The 19,765-nt window shown below is 46.7% G+C and overlaps 2 protein-coding genes across 4 annotated transcripts; one reads left to right on the top strand and one right to left on the bottom strand.

Annotated features, from left to right (window-relative positions):
* Window positions 1–1,468: 1,468 nt before the first annotated feature.
* Window positions 1,469–11,744, bottom strand: ark2cb (arkadia (RNF111) C-terminal like ring finger ubiquitin ligase 2Cb; the record flags this gene model as incomplete). 3 transcript variants are annotated; one of them, XM_080003342.1, is made up of 8 exons in its annotated part: window positions 1,469–3,258; window positions 4,477–4,580; window positions 5,507–5,602; window positions 6,071–6,175; window positions 6,329–6,458; window positions 6,679–6,810; window positions 7,123–7,444; window positions 11,667–11,744. In XM_080003342.1, the coding sequence occupies 8 exons, from the start codon at window positions 11,725–11,727 to the stop codon at window positions 3,141–3,143; spliced, it is 1,068 nt and encodes a 355-aa protein (XP_079859468.1). In that variant the 3' UTR covers window positions 1,469–3,140. The 3 variants fall into 3 exon arrangements, with proteins under 3 accessions (XP_079859468.1, XP_079859467.1, XP_079859469.1); XM_080003341.1 differs by having other exon boundaries at window positions 6,679–6,807; XM_080003343.1 differs by having other exon boundaries at window positions 6,679–6,807; window positions 7,123–7,421; window positions 11,662–11,727.
* A 2,105-nt stretch (window positions 11,745–13,849) lies between these two features.
* LOC307232922 (ATP synthase subunit alpha, mitochondrial-like) lies at window positions 13,850–19,326 on the top strand. Its single transcript, XM_080004134.1, has 11 exons — window positions 13,850–14,008; window positions 14,493–14,568; window positions 14,996–15,165; window positions 15,432–15,605; window positions 15,926–16,092; window positions 16,237–16,537; window positions 17,651–17,875; window positions 17,975–18,082; window positions 18,196–18,340; window positions 18,504–18,654; window positions 18,744–19,326. Exons 1-11 carry the CDS (start codon window positions 13,949–13,951, stop codon window positions 18,820–18,822), a joined length of 1,656 nt encoding a protein of 551 aa, XP_079860260.1. The 5' UTR covers window positions 13,850–13,948; the 3' UTR covers window positions 18,823–19,326.
* Window positions 19,327–19,765: the final 439 nt, after the last annotated feature.

The raw sequence follows: 19,765 nt of genomic DNA, 5'->3' as shown, positions 1-19,765 counted from the left end.
TATCTATATTGTATAACCACAGTAATACACCAGAAATTTGCTCAATAAGATCAATAGCTCAGGTAAGCACGTCAGCTACCTTTATCACCCCACACAAACAGCAATTGCCAGCAATACATAGTACCAAATAATACCGTCCCGCCGTGCGAGGGCCTAAAATAAGAATTGAGTTGAGTTTCTAGATATGACGGATATTATAAACATGGCCAAATAAAGTAAAACCACAATATAGATGACCCTTCTGAAACAAACAGGATCGATTATGGGAACTAAAGCTGTTTCATATGTCTCATATTCCGAAAAAGCAAGCTAAAGTGTGGAGCCAAGCCCCGCGAGAAGGGGCCTGCGGCCCCGTCGGGTGTCGTCAGCCGGACCAAAAACGCAGGTTACAATTCAATCAACCCCCCCCCCCCCCCCCCCAAAAAAAAGAAAATACAAAATAAAAACCCTAAAGAAATGATACGGATGGAATGTATTCCAGATCGACAGCACCACGCTGGCAAGAAACTGTGTTTGAAACACCCATATTCCATTTTGAAAAAGATTTTTTTTTCTCCTCTCTTTTGAAAAAGAAAACACAGACGGCATGCAAAAGCATCCCCACCGACCAATGCATAATGAGGTATTCTTTTTTTATATTTTGTGTTATTTCTAAATAAATATATTGATTAAATTGCAAAGTTATGAGATAGAGACATTAAATATTCCACCACAATAGCTAGCTAGCTACAGTTAGTAATAAATAATGATTGTTAAATACTTAAGGCATCTTTAATCACAGCATTCTATGTGAACTAGCAAACCTCCATTTTCATCCGTCTGTACTTTTTTGGATGGAGGTTTCATACAAAAGAAAAACGAAACAAAAACAAAAAAAAAAAAGAAAAATTAAAAAAATTTAAAACAGAAACGCAACACAAACAGTCAAGTTACCCTCCAATAGTACACAAGGAAGCATGAAGATACTCATAACTCAATACAAACACATAATCTAGGACAAGGAGACCCCACACCACCAAACCAAAAATCAGGCAACTCCATATTATAGTGCATTTACAAAACACAAGCTACATTAAAACGACAATAAATATGTTTTTGCAGCATTGCAGCTATTTCTTCAACATGGATAACGGACAGGGACCGAGCATCTTAGTACCGTGTCCAAATTGGCATGAGAGCAAAAATCATATTACAAGTAATTAAAAAAAAAAAAAAAAAAAAAAAAAAAAAGAAAAGAAAATGGAAGAAATAGACGAAAGAAAAAAAAATAATAATAATGTTAAGAATAATTGTTTGGTTTTTTTGTTTTTTTTAAATGGATGGCTTTTTCTCCCTTTCACCCTCCTTCAAGTGAACTACACCAACACGGTTCATGCATGATATAGAGAAAACTGATCTATAACAGATCGCGGCCGTTCTAGCAATACCATACACAACGATCATTGGGGGGGGGGGGGGGGGGGGACAATCATACACATTCTACAACACATAGTAGGCAAACTACCTTGTCTTTTCCCCTGGAACACCACGCACGTCTTTTTTTCCAAACAATGGGAACTTAAGATCGAAAATGAACAGTGCCAATACACAACAGAGGCGATTTGATACACTGGATGTAGAAATCACATGTGCTTGTTCGATAGGCAATAAGGTTCTGGTAATACAAATGTCGTACTTTATCACTCTAATGGCGAGACTCAGGCACTGCATCCCAAAGCCGATGCCAGCCCCTCGTGATCACGATCATGCCACCGATGAGGGCCGACGGAGAGGAGTTGCTGTTAGACACGGACCCCGCGAGCGGGGGCGCGTTCGAGTCCCGACCTGAACCGTCAGGAGAGAAGTGCTGCAGCCGGACCGGAGATCCGTGTCTGAGGGCAACTTTGGTCTTTCTCAGAATGGGTCTCTGTGTGTCTGTGTGTGTGTGTGTGTGTGTCTGTGTGTGTCTGTGTGTGTGTGTGTGTGTGTGCGTGCGTGTGCGCGTGTGTGTGCGTGTGCGCGTGTGCGCATGGGGGGTAGGGGGTGGGACGGGAGGGAGGGGTGAGTCTTGGGTGCATTCTTGTCCTTCTCTAATGGGTGAGTGGGATCGTCAGAGTCATAGTATACGGGGTTTTTTGTTTTTTTTCACATGCACAGACACAGTCCCTGGTTCTACTGCTCCACAATTAACAACACAGCCCAAGCCCGCCATACAGCATGCACGTCTGAGGCCTCTGCTCTAGGGGTGGAGAGGCCCAACTACAACACTACACACATCACTGGAAGCCATGCCTGCAGTTAGCGGTTTTTAGCATCGACTTGGATGGCATCTACTAACTGTAAATCCAAAACCATGTTAGACGGGAGGAGTTTTTTTTTGTTTTTTTTTTTGGCCTTTATACACGACTAGCTCCCTCTTTTTTAATGTCTATGAAGACTTAACATACCGAATATCTTCACTTCCGGAGATGTATCGCCCCCTTCCCCCTCTGTGGTTATATTATATTTCACGTACATATTTCTTAAAGCGAAAGGCTTTTTTTGCTTGCTACACAACACTGTTACTCTGCAAATACTTATTCAGTACTATACTCCATTACACCACAAGCATTCAGCTACAAGAGTTCACGCCATACAACCTCATGCTAATCTTTTGATAATGTTCTGTACAGATGTACTGAGGGCTTGGCTGGAGTGCAGAGTCTCAAAAGGGGTTGTTTTTTTCCCCCCTCACAGGCCTGGGGGCGGGGAACGGTAGTGGCAGAATCGGGAGGAACAGACGCGCGGTAACGCCACACAAGAGCCCGGGGTGGGGGGTGGGGGTGGGGGTGGGGGGGTTTCGGGGTGCTCTGCCGGCGCCCGCGAGACGCCTCAGCACATCTGTCCAGACATTTTTCCCCGCCGACGTTGGCCGCTCGACCGCCCGTCCGTCTACCGATCCGTTTACCTACGCGTCGGCCCTTTTCCCCTCGCCGTGCTGTGTGTGAGTGTGCTTTGTTGATCCCTCTTGTCGCGTTGGTTGTCTTCTCCGGCTGGCTCAGAAGGCAGGCTCGTCGGGTGATGCGGAGGGGAAGTGGGGTTTTGGCAGAGGGCGGTGGGGGGAAGGCGACGAAGAAGAATTACAAGACCAGATCCAAAGTCGCAGGAGCGGACGGGCGGCATCAACTGTCCGGGGTCAGCTGGGTCTCAATGTCCACTCTGCAGATCGGACACTTCCTGCTGGTGGCCAGCCACTGGTCCACGCACGCCTGGTGGAAGAGGTGCATGCAGGGTAATCTCCTGGGGAGAGGGGAAAACGGAAGAGTTTAGACCATTTCAGGAAAATACGGATTCACGTCGCAAACGTCGCGTTAACACGATGTTTAAGGGGTTTTGAGTTCCAGCGCCATTTCAGAAGGAATGTATAAGTGGGGTTTTTTTTTATATATATATTTTAAAAGAAGCAGCAAATACGTCAACAACAAAAAACAACATTGGCTTCAGGAGCCGTGCTCTCACTATCTTAGCAGATTAAAAAAAAAAAAAAAATGCACTACTTGTATGGATTCTCAGCACTGGTAAGCGCCCAAGAAAGAGCTTTGACTCTGCAGCACCGAGTCAGAAATAGAGAAATCTCGCTTGTCCCCGGATTACGCTGCGATTGAACCGCGGTGACTCAACTCAATTATGCAGCCGCAAAACAGCCCGAACGCCACCAGTGACTCACAAACCTGTGTCTTTTAAAAATCCTCCTTCGGGGGCCGACTCGCTTCATTTAACGAGGTGTGAGGCGGAGTGCGCGGAGGAACAGACCGGCGGGGACTTCCTAAAGCGACTGGGTGGAACGCGTGTCGCCGCACATGCGCGCACGTGTGGCGCACACACACACACACACACACACACACACACACACACACACACACACACACACACACACACACACACACACACACACACACACACACACACACACACACACACACACAGTGGGACTTTGTAGGCGCTGACGACAAACCTCCAACTACCGTCCTCACCCTCAGCACATGAACGACCCCCTTTTCAAACCTTGATATTTGAACCGACCGCACTTGCGATAACACGCGTCGGGGAAGACAAAGATAACTGCGTTATTCAACGAGGCGTTTGAATACGTTGATGACGTCAGAATATACCAGATCTTTCATCAATGAGGCGGCGTGAGCCGGGTCGGATTAAAAAAAATAATAAAAAAATAAAAATAACAGCGGAGCACTCATAAACGGGGCGTTGAAGGGCGTGAGAAATTGATTCGGTTCACTCTGCAAAACTAAACCGGGACAACCCGACCGAGAGTAACCTCTTGTACGGAGGAGCAAACACCGAAACGCTGGGATATGAACGTCCTTGACGTCCTCCGGGGGACGGGGGACGGGACAAAAGGTAACCGCTGACATCGCTGAGCCGTCATCCACACAGCTGGCATTTGTTTTTGTTTTTTTATTATTGTTAAGATGAACTGTAAGTGGAGTGCGTGCGTACCGGACGTCCTCTCCGTCCTCCAGCATGGACAGACAGATGGTGCACTTCTCATCCGTGTCCAGCTCCTCGTCGTCCAGACACATCTTCAGGTCCTGTGGTATTCTCTGTGGAACGCAGCGCAGGTAAGCACAGCTTTCATCCATCAGGTCATCACCCCGACGCACGCTCAAAGCGGCGCTACGTCACTCCTGGTGTTTGGCGCCCCCCGCCCCCCAACAGTTTCCGGGTGCAGTCGCGCTTTTTACGCCGCCGCAGTCGTTAAACTCGGCCCGCCGTAGAATCGTTTATTTTACCGGACAAATTTGAACCTTATCGGTCACGTTTCAATTGCAGCCTGTGCGCACAAGAGGTTACGGCGCCGCTTGCACGGACCTCACAGCTTCAGCGAGCACTCAGTCCACGGTTCCTCTCCGGGGGAGCCGGAGCCTTGGGGAGCGAGGCTTCGGTGCCTGGTAAAAATTTGTTTATAAACTCTACCAAGCAAAAAAAAAAAAAAAAAAAGGTAATTACAAGAGCCAAACATCAAGCAAATGACATAACGCCATTGAGCGCAACGCACTTTTCCCGCTGTTTCGTACCCAAACACCCAAGTGACGTAGTGCAACAAGAACTCTGTGTACCATCAAAATGACTCTGATGCTCCTTTTGTGTCAACTCTCAAAACACTGACCAGGCGTTAAGCCACCATTACCTCGCCAGTGTAGCTCTCAGTCATCCGTCCTCTCAACCCTTTTCCAATGTGTCTAATGTAGTTGTATTCTCCATCGACTTGGAATCTTTAAAATTCATTTCACACCCAAATCTGCAGAGAGCTGGATGAGTCATCGCTCGCCGCGGACGGTGCTCACTGCAGACCTGTCTGGCTAATCTGCCGGCGAACCCTGTCTCAGCGCGGCCGCTGACGGCTCCCTCCAGCGCCGTTCGCTCCCGCCCCTCACCCGGTCCCGCTTTTCCCTTCGTTCGCCTCTTTCTTTTCACATTTTCTTATCTTTTTCTTCTTTTTTCCTCCTTCCTTCTCTTCGTTTCTCACCTTCTTATACTTGTGTGGGAAAGTGAACCTCTCTATGGTGGTCTGGACAGCTCCACGGTTCACACTGCCCAGTCTGTCCTCCAGCTGAAGAAGTTCCTAGAAGGAAATTTGAAAAAAGAAAAACAAAAAAACAAAAAAAGGAGGAAAGCAATAAAAGGTGAGGCAGAAAGCTGGATTAATGCTCCGGTCTTCACCGCGGGAAGCGGCGACGCAGGAACTCTCTCTCAAGGCGAGGAGGCAGGAAAATGTGAATCGGGAATTTTAATTTGATTTGTTTTGCTTTTAATTCAAGTGCCTTAAAAGGACTTCTTTTTTTTTTCAACGCCCTGTACGAAAATAAGAGCCAGAGAGTTCAATCCTTTCTGAGGATTGAGCGCTGCTCGGAACAAAGAGCGACCGGTTGTGAAGGACATCTGCTGCTCTGCCCGTGCCGTCGAGTGCGTCGGTCACAGAGCCACGGGGATAAACGCCCGGGGACAGGTGCATCTCATAAAGAGGAGGAAGAAGAAGAGGAGGAGGAAGAGGAGTAGAAGAGGAATAGGAGGAGGAGGTCACAGGACAAACCTCGTAGCTCTCTCTGACGGCGGACGCGTGGCGGGAGGGATTGAGGCTCTGCAGTGCAAGCAGGTGGAGCTGGGGGTACGGGTAGTTTCTGATCTCATGGACGACCTGGGACCAGACGGACAAAAGCGCGGTGAATTAATTCCACGGGAGCGGTAATCCGTCAGGATTAATACGAGGAACGCCGCGCGCGGGGGGGGTTACGCCGTCACCGGCGGCCATCGAGTTGGATGGTGCCCGAGGTGGGAGGCGGGGGCTCACCACTTGTGTTGAGGCGTTGTTCCCTCGGAAGTGGTGCATCCTGGGAGAAGTCAAGTAGTGCTGATAGTGCTGCGGCAGAGGATGGAGGTGGTACTGGTGCGGGGGCAGTCCGGCATCCACACTCAGATCCCTGGAACCACGAAAACAAGTGGTTTGTTTTTAATCACATGCACAAACATTACATAGATATATACAGTATATACATATACTGTGTGTGTATGTGTGCATGTAAGAATCCTATTGGGGACCATCACATTAAACTATATCCTTATGCACATATCCTAATAAAAAACAAACCTAAAAAAAAAAAAAAAAACTCAAATTCTTTTATAATATGATATATATTTTACCAATCTGTTCCTTCGGCCAGGTAGCGAGGCTGCTGGACCACAGGTTGAGGAGGGACGTGGAGAGGGGGAGCGAACTCATACCCAGGTCGCAGTCTGTGGGGCTGGTGTGGACCTCTCTCTGGGGTGCGTCTGCTCGGGCGAGATAAAAAAAACAAAAACAAACAAACAAAAAAAAAAAAAACACCCAAAAACTATTAAAGCCAACTCGCCGTCTTTAATTAGGAGCACTATACATTATAGGAATTATAATAGTTTTTTAATAATAAAGAGAAATTACACAACAAGGAGGCACAAAATGGAATATCGACCCCTTCTCTGGACAGCAGATTGGGTCAGGTCTTCACGTTACACTTCCCCACATGAGGGTCAAACGTACGTGTGTGTGTGTGTGTGTGTGTGTGTGTGTGTGTGTGTGTGTGTGCGTGCGTGTGTGCGTGCGCGCACCTGGAGGGCGGCAGGATGTGTCGGTGCTGGGCCTCAAGGATTTGCTGCTGGAGGAGGTATTGCTGGTGTAATGCCTGAGGTAGGAAAGGGGGGGCGGGGATGTCCTGGAACTGGGGCGCTGGCAGGGGGTTGAGGGGCGGGTGGAGCGGAGGGCCATGCTGGTGGCCCGGGGGCGCGAGGTGGGGGTTAATGCCTGACTGGGGCTGCCCCGGGTGAGGCATGGGGAAGTCCATGGGCAGCGGGGCCTGAGGGCCTAACTGGAAGTGCCGACAAGAGGTAGCATGGCTGTGCTGCTGCTGCTGTTGTCGGTTGAAATGGGACCCTGCGGAGGATAAGCAGAGCTCGTCAGACGGCTGAGGGCGAGATTAGCTGGAATTAAATTCTGGGTGAAATGTGGTGTCACTGTGTGTGTGATGTAGCATTCTTAATGAAGCCCTGACTCTTACCTATGGTGAAAAATACTTCTGTGTGGTGGGGGAATGATGATAAGCAGAAGTACCACAAAAAAAAACAAATTATTTTAATCCTCGCCAAGCGGGGAACTTTGGAATTTTTTTTTTTTTTTATTGGCCGTGCCGACATATTTTCCGGCCTCACGTCCGTTTGTTACTCCGGGTTCTTCTGGTTCTGAAGACAATGGACCAGACTAGGAGAGTCGGCGTGAGACTATCCGTATAAAAGGAGTTCTTGGACAAATCTGCAGCTTGCAAGTTGAGTCAAGAGCGCAACCGTTTTACTGCAAAGATTGTCATTGTTTAAATAACAAGTCCGTGCAGTTGATCTTGCATTAACCAAAGCCATTATGCTACTACACTTGAAATTTAAAGTCATTAACATCATAAGTTGTTTGTTTTTTTCCCTCACCCGTCTATTGTTCTGTACAGCACAGTTCTCTGTTCTCCCGTCCCAACACCCACAAGTTGAGGAAATAGCTTGAATGCATTTCCATGCTTTTTTTTTTTTTTTTTTTTCTGCTCACCTAACCACAGCTATTTGGCAGCCGGAGAAAATGGGCTGCTGTTGAGTTTCAGAGGGAAATAAGACAAGGCCTGCTTGTGCCGTGGTCTTTTAAAATACTGTGATCAGACAACAAAGATGTCTCTTGATTAAGATCGGACTCGTTTTCAACAATAAATTAAGAACTGACTGAGGTTGTTTAAAAAAAAAACATTTCAAAGAGAAATTTCATTACGGTTAGAAATATGATTCATGTTACTGTGCTGGTATGCCAATCTGACATAACTAATAGTATTTTTTGTTTTTAAACCTTTAAATGTAAAATACAGCGAGTATTGTTCCTGCAAAACAACTTGTGTCAATTGGTTGGAACCTGCTTTGATGGTGTAAAGGACATGGCACAGTCTGATGGAAACAGTAGAAATCTCTACAGTAGGCAAAGTCTACATTGCATTTACTAGTACGCTTGAAAAATGCAGCAGAGCTCTAACACAATGAGGGGGAGGGGAGGGTGTTTGGTTAATACAAGTCTTAGGTTTTCTGCTTGATCGGCCGTAGCTACAGCGGAGCAGACAAAGGATGACCTTGCTTCCCTTGGTCAGAGGCTCAAGTCTAGACTGTCAAGTAGCACACTGCATTTTCAGGCGTCTCAGTGAAAACAATCACTGTGAATTGACAGCAGATAGACTCATTCGGGCCCTGTGATGAAGAAAGCGTGGAAATCGTCTATCTTTGTCACAGCGGGAGGGGGGGAGGGGGTGGGGGTGGGTGGGTGGGGTGAAGGAGGGGACCAGGTTGGGTACAAGGGAAAGGGGAGGACAATCAATGGAAATCAGCAAGAAGCACACTGAAGGTTAGGAAAAACACTATATTCTTTATTGAAAAATATTAGTATATGTGGAATTTGTGGTTTTTTTTGTAGTTGTTGTATCTTTTAATAATAATAGTATAATCCATGCAACAAAAAAAATAAACAACGTAGACTGAAGGCAAGGCCCACCATGCTCCATATAGGGTTAAAAAGAACAAAAAGCAGCATCCAATGAGAAGACGTGTTGGCTACAGCACATGATTCCAGTACAGCAGGGTACATCTTTACTACAGAAAGATTACATTGGATTTTCACTAGTCCATGTCGAAAAAAAACAAACCAAAAACTTAAAAAATAAAATAAAAAATAAAACTATGAATCATAAATGTGACCATGCATTGAGGTACTATTACCAGAACAAAAAGGTAAAGAGAAACCACAACCAAACAATAAAAAGACGTTATTACTAAGAGAGGATCTCTGTAGCAGTGCAGGAGATAGGCATCCCTGTGAAATGGATAGCATTTTGGCTGAATGTTAGTGGGGGGGAAATTGGGACGTGATGAACCACCAGTGAGCGTGTTTTTGTTGACTTATCTTTAAGGTTTGGATTTGGCCGTAGAGGGCAAACGGCCCCGGCTATTCAGTGTGTTTCAAAGCTTTAAAATTTTGCGAAAAAGGGGAACAAAGGATTACACAAAGAAATGGAGACAGTTATGGCAGGTTTGTGCGCAGGTGCAGTGTACGGTTAATCGTCTTTGGGGTCGCAGAGGAGCATATGCCGGAATGGCGGATTTTTAGCGAATCAAAACACGGCGTGCGCGTGGCCCGCGCGTTTAGATTTTTTTTAATTTAATTTTGTATCGTTTCAATTCAACGCCATCTGAATCGTGTACAATGCACCTTGTGTGAAGAGAAGGAGGATGAGCCGAATTCTGGTGTTCAATGCATGTGCGGTAATTTGAAATCATGCAAAATGTATCCACTTTACAGGAATTTACAGCATGTTGTCTATCAAGACTGGATGGGAGATACACAATGACATTCAACTGATCACCTAGAAAGGGGCTAAATGTTTAACTCTAAATGTCTACAGCCATTTGACAGAAAAAAAGACAAAAAGGTGCACCGGTTTAAAAGGTGTTAGCTCTTTTTTTTTTTTTAGTCTTGATTTACACGGGGAGGGGGGTGGGAATCTATGGCTGAACACATTGTTGGGAAGGGGGTGGGGTTGCTTATTTATACCAATGTCGTCTTCTGATGGAAAGAGGAAATGAAGAAGGGGTTCACAATACAGCTAAATGCAGAGAACAGGCAGAGGCCACGCCACACCACACAGCAGCAGATGATCATTAGCTACACAATGGGGGGGACGACAAAGATCTGATAAATGCAGAATGTAGAGCCAGCCTCGATACTATGAAACAGGGAATAAGAACAGAAATAAAAGCACAGTGAAATTATTGATGCCACTGCTGTGAAGTTAATGATGCACCGTAGCTTTGCGACGCTGTTTGTTTTCCGTTTGTTTGTTTGTTTGGTGTTTAGCCGGACAGCCGTTGACACGCCGATCGGGACGAAACGCAGACGCCGGGCGATCCGTGGACATTTTTGTCTGGGGTGTCGGCGGGGATAACACGCAGACGCCGGGGCAATCGATCCGTGGACACTTCCCGGGGCTTGGCGCCCAGCGCTCCACCCGCCTGTGTTGATCAGGTTCGCACTCTCTCTCGTTTTTGACAGAATGTGAACCGTCGACAGCGGGAATTTCCCGGTTGGCTTACTTTTGGGTTTGTTGTCTAATCGCCACATTTCACAATTTTTGTTGTTGTTGCTATTTTTTCGGTTCATTGTAAGCTGCCATTTCTTCAATTTTTTTTTTTAGGTTTATTGGATGTTGCCAAATGTTTGATTTTTTTTTTTTTAGGTCGTTTCTATTTATTTATTGCATATTGCCAATTGTTTACTATTTATGTAACGTATCACTTTGTTATTGTTGTCTGGTGTTTGGATGGGAGCTGCTGTCACATCGCAATCTCCCTGGAATTAGTCAAATATCCACTACATCTTTATCCATATTTATTTATCCATCCATCCATGAACGCTGGCAGCAGCGGATGATCTTCAGGTGACGTCATCCTGACACCGACTCGCGGGGGGGGGGGGGGCGGGCTCAGTCTAATTCCTGCGGCGTCTAAAGCTTCAAACAACGTAAACGCCGAGCGAAAACACGCCCGCAAATCGAATAAAAAAAAAAACAATTTCATGAATTTCAAAATCTCCGAATAACGGCGCGCGTCGCAAACGGCACGAATGCGGACGTCGTTTCGATAACTGCGTCCGCTCGCCCCGACCTGGACGCGCTCCCGTTCGGACGGGGAGCGTTTGCTCCTCGCTCGCGGGAAGTAGCCGGAGCCCGCAAAGCCAGCGAGCCGCTCTTCAAACGACGAGGCTCACGCCCGTGGCGAGCGAAATAACGGCGCGGATCAACCGACACTCGGCGGTTTATGCACATTCAGATTCGGTTAAAAGAACAAAAAAAAAAAAAACAAAAAAAGCTTCGCTTCACGCCGGTAGCGGTTGGCGTTCGGGTTTCCGCGATCGCGTCGCGGCAGCTAGCCGAGGCGAGCTAACACAACAGTTAGCTCGCGCCTAGCTAGCTGCCCGAACAGCTGCAGTGAAAATTAAGACAAACAGGGCACGTGTTGTTGGTTTTTTTGGGGGGGGGGGGGGGGGGGGTTGTTGTTGTAATCAATACGAAGGGTGGATACTGTACCTCTGTTTCTTACTGAGCCGAACACAGGAAGAACCAAATATCCGACATGCACTAACACCATCCTGGGATCCGTGTCTTGGGTTGTGTGGAGGTTCGGAGCAGCCCATGCGGACCTACATTCAAGCGCTCGTCGCCGCTAGCACCACACGGGCTTCGGCGGCGGCGCTACCGTTCACAAAGCGTCCGCGGGGTCGTTCCACGCCCGCGGCGTAGGGGGCGCTGCCGACGACGCCGTGCGCGGGTGCGACGCGCGCTGCGTTCCGATCAGCTCGGTGGAAAGAAAAGAGAGAGAGGAAAAAAAAACAACAAACAAAACCCCCAAAACGACACACCGGCTCCCCGCTCGGGAAGGCGCGGACGCTCGGAGAGGAGGGGCGGTTCGACTCGGGGTTTCTGGGCGCTTTGGCCGAGGCGACGGGCCCTGGCGTCACAGCCGCGCGGCGGCGCACACATTACATTGTTTGTTTTTTTTGTTTGTTTACGATTTAAAAACAAGTTCAGCCTCGATCTCAAAAACCACGCCGTGTCGTTTGAAACAGCACGTTGACATGCGTGCTGTAGCTCGTGGGGTTCACGAATTGTCAAGGTAAACGCGCACTCGCTGCGTGTCTTGTGATTTCTCGAGCCGAGGCGAGGGAACGCGGCTCGAGAAATCGGGGACGTCGATGTGCCGATTTCCGAGGCGCGGACGAATATAGCGCCAATGACCCCTTCGCCATTGGAACCGCCTGGGGCGATACGTCAATAGCGACGCCATCTTCCCGCGGTGTCTGACCGGGCAGCGGGACGATTGCACACCGCGCCGTTTAGTACCGAAATCATATATAACAATGATTTTATTCATACATCGCTGTGCACATATCGCCGTTTTATACATGTACGTTTATCTGCTTTGCGCCCAATCCATCGTTTTCTACCTACAACGATGTGCGCCTTCACGTGTGGCACAAAAACTGCGCCATTTCTAAGAAACCGTCAAAATGTTTGTGCTCGGCGCTCTCGGCGCGCCCCCGACGCCGCGGCGAGCCGAATGAACACCCCACCAAGATGGCGGCGGTATTTACGCGTCGGGCCCAGCTCCCTGGGGCCTCTAGGTCAGGGTGGGGAGCTCGACGGGTGTGACGTGGGGGGGGGAAAAACAAAACAAACGTTTGAATTACATTTGCAAAATAGAAAATCATGGAAATGATCTCGCGTGTCGCAAGAGTGAAATTGCGAGGTTGTACAAATTCACCAGTTCAACCCAGCATCACAGGATGCCGATGTAGTGTGACGCGGTAATAAGCGCCGTTTTACATGTAAGTGACGTTTTTTTTTGTGACGTTTTCACAGGATCGCGGTACGATATAGTGCCGTGGGAATATGACATTGAGAAGGGTGTGCTGTTGGGCAACACCGACGCTCTACAGTACGGCCTCTATGTCTATTTTGGCATGGGACGCGCACGTTGACATTGGCACAAAATGTGAGCAACGTAACCTTAAATAAATAGAAAAATGCAAATATTGCAGTTAAAGTATAAACACAAAGAAAAGTAAAGAAAACCTGATTTTTTTTTAAACATTGTTTTTAATACACACGCACACACACACAAAACAAATAAAGGTAGATAACCCTAGATAACTCCAAAGGTAGATATTCCCTCTATCTATTCCATTTTATATCATTTTATTTTTATTGTATTTTATTCTATATATTCTTTATCTCATTCTATAAGTATTCAACTTACTGTATTACGTTTTAGGAGTCAGTTAGTCGGTCTATTAGAAAGGATTTTTTTTTTAACTTTTATTTTTTTTCATATTGTGTGCTATCACCGGGTGCGTTGCATTCCATTTCACTGCATATATGTATGAAAGTATGTTTATGTATGCGACAAATAAAAATCTTGAATCTTGAATCTTGCACCTCAAATAAACGCGGGAAGAAACATATGTGCGGTGAAGTAAATCTAACCTTAAAAAAAATAAAACAAAATAAAAATATTGAAATGCACGTGGGTTCACACATACAAACAGTTCCATCGACTCAAACACGGACAGACACGTGTCAGAACGGCAGCTCCAATACACACGTAACATGACATCTGCGGCGAATGACTGGGCGTGTGTAAAGCCCTCCTCCTCCTCCTCTCCGGCAGGGGGCAGCAGCGGGCCGAGCGCACCCCGCGTCACAGTCGCGTCAGAGCCGCAGCACGGAGCGAGCCATTCGTTCAGCCATTACAGCCGCACTCTGCAGGTCGCTGCCACCCGGAGGACACGACACCCACCCCCCACGACGAGATGCTTTCCGTGCGCGTTGCAGCCGCCCTGGCCCGGAGCCTCCCCAGGAGGGCCGCGTTTGTGAGTGTTTATCCCGGACGCCCGACAACGCGGTGGCTGTATTTCCGCGTTGGGACGCGTCGGTGTGAGCCTTGCGGCGTGAAGGGTAACGGGCCGCCGAAGCTGCGTCCGCGCGTTGGCACGGAGGCGTTTTTTTGTTTTTTTTTCGTTCAATACCGTGACTCCCCAAATCCATTAACTTCTCTTGGTGATAATTACTTTTCGGTTTCGACGCAGACTCTGCCCCCCGCCGCCCTAATCACGTCCGCACCCAGCCGTGTCAATGTTAGGACCCGAGCTAACTAGGCTAATGCTAGCCGGCTAGCTGTTCTCTGGGGCGCGCTCTGAAGGTCAGGAAGCCCGACGGCGCAGATTCCCACCGTCATCGCAGGCTCCGCGCACGGTTCTTGTCTTCTCGCTCGCCGCAGTTCCATTTGCGCTAACGTGCATCGATGCAATTTGCCGTTTTTAATGCGTTTAAAAAAATCCTCTGCCGATGAACCAGGTTTCCAAGACCCTGCCGGCCGCCTGCGTTGGGGTCAACCATCTCCACACCAACAGACCATGGCTGCAGAAGACAGGTGTGTAGGGCCAACAAGTTGATGTCATCGGACGAATCTCCACATTTTAAATCTCTGTGGAAAGGCCGTTTTATTCCCGGGGTCACACTTTGCACATGGTAACGAATAAAGGTCACAAGTTGTAAGGTGCCCTCGAATCCCTGCTCTGTCATACGCATATTTTTAAATGACAGTTCAATGCTCTCGGGCATTGCGGTGACCCAACATATTGTTGCATTTATTTTATTTTTTTATAATTAGGCCTTTTGTGTTTGTCTAATTTATGGGGAATTTGTTAAAGCAGGCTGTCATAAGCAGTTATACATGTATGGTGCAGTGACATCTTAAAGGGCAAGCTCCAAGGGTTGTGCAAAACAAAGTAGGTTTAAAAAGATTAATACATCAGAAAGGGGGGGAAATATAAAATATGTAATTTATTTTTGCATAGGCACTGCCGAGGTGTCTTCCATCCTGGAAGAGAAGATCTTGGGCGCTGACACCAGTGCCGACCTGGAGGAAACTGGCCGCGTGCTGTCAATTGGTGACGGTATTGCCAGAGTCTATGGGCTGAGAAATGTCCAGGCAGAGGAGATGGTGGAATTTTCCTCTGGGCTCAAGGTATTTTAATGTCTTGTAAAGTACATGAGGATGGATGTTGGGCCTCTACAAAATTCTGCAGACAAATCTGTATTTAAGTCTGGTGTTAAGTCTTGAATATTCTCCTTTTTGAGAATGAGCATAATTATTTCTTGCAGTTTATCATTGACTTAAATGAAGACTGAAATTGCTTTCCTCGACTCTTGTCGCACCATGTTTCTGTACGAGCTTAAGGAACAATTTGTGTTATAATTGCTCCCCTAACATGTTTTGAACCCCTTCTCCAGGGTATGTCTTTGAACTTGGAGCCCGACAACGTTGGTGTCGTGGTGTTCGGTAACGACAAGCTGATCAAGGAGGGTGACATTGTGAAGAGGACCGGTGCCATTGTGGATGTTCCAGTGGGAGATGAACTGCTGGGCCGTGTGGTTGATGCTCTTGGGAACGCCATCGATGGAAAGGTTTGAATTGGTTATTGGCTTATCAATTGCATCTCAATAGAATTTGCCATTAATTCTTATTTTCTGAAAAAGAATTTGTTAAAAAAAAAGCCCTTCAGTTACTAGCATAGCAGATCTAAGACTGAACAATATTCTCTGCAGATTTTTACTATTTTTTACTATTTTATACTATTTTTATTTTATTATTATTATTATTATTTTTTTTTTTAATATAATCGTAGCTTTATTGGCACGACATAGACCTTATGAGACATTCTCCAGAAGCCACTTCTGTACTTGGTGGATTTATAGGACATCTGACCAACCCCCTCTCTCCTCAGGGTCCTCTGGGCTCATCGACCCGTAGGCGTGTGGGTCTGAAGGCTCCTGGCATCATCCCTCGTATCTCTGTGAGGGAGCCCATGCAGACTGGCATCAAGGCCGTAGACAGCCTGGTACCCATCGGCAGAGGCCAGCGTGAGCTGATCATTGGTGACAGACAGACTGGGTAAGCTTGAAATAAGTCAGACATGATACTTCATGTATTCTTGCCTCATGGCTGATTAGGAGTGCCACCTTGTGTCCAGTATAGACGATGGGCTGAACTGTGACGGATTAGGTCCCACTGTTCTAACTGCTCTCTGTTAAACAGCAAAACTGCCATCGCCATCGACACCATCATCAACCAGAAGCGTTTCAACGACGGAACCGACGAGAAGAAGAAGCTGTACTGTATCTACGTTGCCATTGGCCAGAAGAGATCCACCGTGGCTCAGCTGGTGAAGAGGCTGACCGACGCGGATGCCATGAAGTACACCATCGTGGTTTCCGCCACGGCCTCCGATGCCGCTCCCCTGCAGTACCTGGCCCCCTACTCCGGCTGCTCCATGGGAGAGTACTTCAGAGACAACGGCAAGCACGCCCTGATCATCTACGACGATCTGTCCAAGCAGGTGAGGGGGGTTGCGTTAAAGAGCGCTTATTATGCTCCTTTTTACACAGGTAAACATAGGTCTCTGGGGTCCCCAAAACATGTTTTTGAAGTTTTGCTGAAATTACCACTCAGATTATGCATTCTAACATGCCTCTAAATCCATTGTGCTCCTGATAGACTGTTTAAGTGGGAGAAGCCACCCTCCTGGCACTCCCAGTTCTGTGAGCCAATGGGCTTTGAGCTTCACTTCCGGGTTCCATTGTATTTACTCCATAAACCACTGATTTCACCTCATCCATCCACCAAAATCTTGTTTCTAAACAAATTTGAGGCAATAAATATGCAACCCAGTTGCTGAATCTTCACTCACATTAGATTTACAAGGCCTAATTCAAAAGTTTGCGCAGACTTTCGTTGCCGTTCTGCAAGTTTGTGGTGTAGGGGGCACCGGGACACAGCACGCAGGGATTTTTTGTTTCGTGTAAACGTCAAGAAATAAAATCAATACAGCTCCAATAAAAACTCACTATTTTTATTGGTTTTGTTTGGAGAAAAACACAGTGGATCGTGCACAGCAGCCTACAGTCTATCTTCTGCATACCTTTTGATCTATTTTTATTTTTTAAGAAAGAAACAGCAGAATTACTGTTTAAATACGTACATTTCCATCGTCTGCAGTTCCTTCACACAGAGTTGGTATTAATTCATCTTTTGAAAGATTTGTGCTGGTCTTTCCAGCGGCGCTTTTTTTATCCTGGGTGGAGTTCCTCTCAGATGGAGGGTGGTTCTAATGCTACTGAAGCCCTAAATGATGGAGATGAGGTCTGCCAATCTGAATGGCACATTTCACCACATGTTTTCTGAAATGGACAGCTCACAAAAAAACAGACTTGAGTTGTCTTGTTTTAGTGTGAGAGTTAGTAGACCCATCAGAGACTCAAATGTATGCGCACAAGCACTGAAAAAGTGAGTTTTTCACAATAGGTCCCCTTTTAAACTAAGCTGCGATTTAAACCCTTTAAAACATTTTACTTGTCAGACTTCATAGTGGCAAGTTCGTCCAAATTTTGCACGTCTTTTAAAAAAAGTCATTGAATACAATGGAACTGACATTTTTATCTTCCCCTTTTAGGCCGTTGCCTACCGACAGATGTCTCTGCTGCTGCGTCGTCCTCCTGGTCGTGAGGCCTACCCGGGTGACGTGTTCTACCTGCACTCCCGTCTGCTGGAAAGAGCCGCCAAGATGAACGACAACTTCGGAGGCGGCTCCCTCACCGCCCTCCCCGTCATCGAGACCCAGGCCGGAGACGTGTCCGCCTACATTCCCACCAATGTCATCTCCATCACAGATGGACAGGTTAGTTAAAAGTTGCAATGTCTTTTGCGGATGCCACCGAGCACATTATCTGAATGCAGTTTTGGCATGGTCTGACCTCTTATGTTGGCTGTTCCTTAGATCTTCTTGGAGACCGAGCTTTTCTACAAGGGTATTCGCCCCGCCATCAACGTGGGTCTGTCTGTGTCCAGGGTGGGCTCCGCTGCCCAGACCAAGGCCATGAAGCAGGTGAACCAGAGTAGTAGCTGTGTCCATGAAAGGACTTTTCAAGTGACACACAACTCTTTTCTGCTTTTTCAGCTCTTAACATTGTGAGCCTGATCTGGCCCTCTCCTCCCCAGGTGGCTGGTACTATGAAGCTGGAGCTGGCCCAGTACCGTGAGGTCGCCGCCTTCGCCCAGTTCGGCTCTGACCTGGACGCCGCCACCCAGCAGCTCCTGAACAGGGGCGTCAGGCTCACTGAGCTGCTCAAACAGGGACAGTACTGTGAGTGCCCATCCTCGGTTTGACGAAATCACTGGACCGTAACTGCCTGATTACTTTGTTGCCACGATTCTTACAAGAAGTAACCGTATTAAAAACATCCCATACAGGCGGTTTTATAGTTTATTTATTGAATGGAACATGCAACACATGTCTCTCCCTCTAGGCCCCATGGCCATCGAGGAGCAGGTGACAGTCATCTATGCCGGTGTCAGAGGTCACCTGGACAAGATGGAGCCCAGCAAGATCACAAGGTTCGAGAAGGCCTTCCTGCAGCACGTTCTCAGCCAGCACCAAGAGCTGCTCACCACAATCAAGTAAGAATTTGAAAGACTCAAAGTGTCCGCTGTTGCCTTTTTAGAGGATTCACACGCGGTAACATACAATTCTGTTTTATCTGTTCCAGGGCCGACGGCATGATCTCTGAGACATCCGACACTAAACTGAAGCAGATTGTATTGACCTTCCTGTCCAGTTTTGAGTAAAGGAAAGCACTTCCTCTTGGATCTTCAGTGTGCTACCTGTCTGTGTCCGCATTACACTTGTCTATGTAAACACCCTGAGGGCCAAACCTTCATGTACAGATTTCTGCGAAGAATAAAATTTTACATCCCAACCGTGCTGTAAAATGTTTGTTTGCTTAAGTATTTAAGGTTCAAAACTAGTCCCAAATTTAGAGGATTCTACGGTGGCATCAGTAATATGCCGCCCAAGGGTTCAGGTGGTTTAGGTGTTTACTGGTTTTATTCTACATTCTGGACTTATTGATGTTCAAAATAGTGGGAAATATGAAATATGAATGGATATAGGCAGTTACAAACATGTTTCTTGTACCATCAGTCCATATTCATTAGAGAAAACTGGCATCAAAGTATGGTTGAACGGCTGGAAGTGTAAACCCTCTTTTAAACCTGGTTTGGATGATGGGGGTGAGATGTTTGATATAATGGTAATAAACATGGTGACGTTGGTCACAAGCTGAATCAAAATTTGGTCAGTCCTTTTTTTTGTCCAAGCCTTTCAGCATCTTAAATCCCAGACCATCTGGCGTCTTACTGTAGTTGAAATGCTCTTGGAGCCCTTATTTACAAAACACTGGTTCTTTATTCTTGTGTTTGCTGGAGAATTATTAAAAAAAAAAAAAAATATATATATATATATATATATATATATATATATATCCTTGACAAAAAAAGCTTTGTCAAGGCAGATCAGCTCATGTCCAGTAGGTGGCAGTATTTACTTTTTGGCTGGGGAGTTGGTTGAAGAAGCCATTAACTGATGTGACATAATGACGCTTGAGTGGTTGTTTGGATTGGGGAGAGCAAATTAATTTGACATATTTAAGTCAATACGACCGTCAAAATATCTGGAGATGCTGTCATCCCACATATTAACAAGTCTTTAATTTTTTATCAATATTACTAA

The sequence above is a fragment of the Zeus faber genome, assembly GCF_960531495.2.
Source record: "Zeus faber genome assembly, chromosome: 7".
Lineage (NCBI taxonomy): Eukaryota > Metazoa > Chordata > Actinopteri > Zeiformes > Zeidae > Zeus > Zeus faber.
Note: the sequence above shows the minus strand (reverse complement) of the source record. Positions and strands in the feature narration are given on the sequence as shown.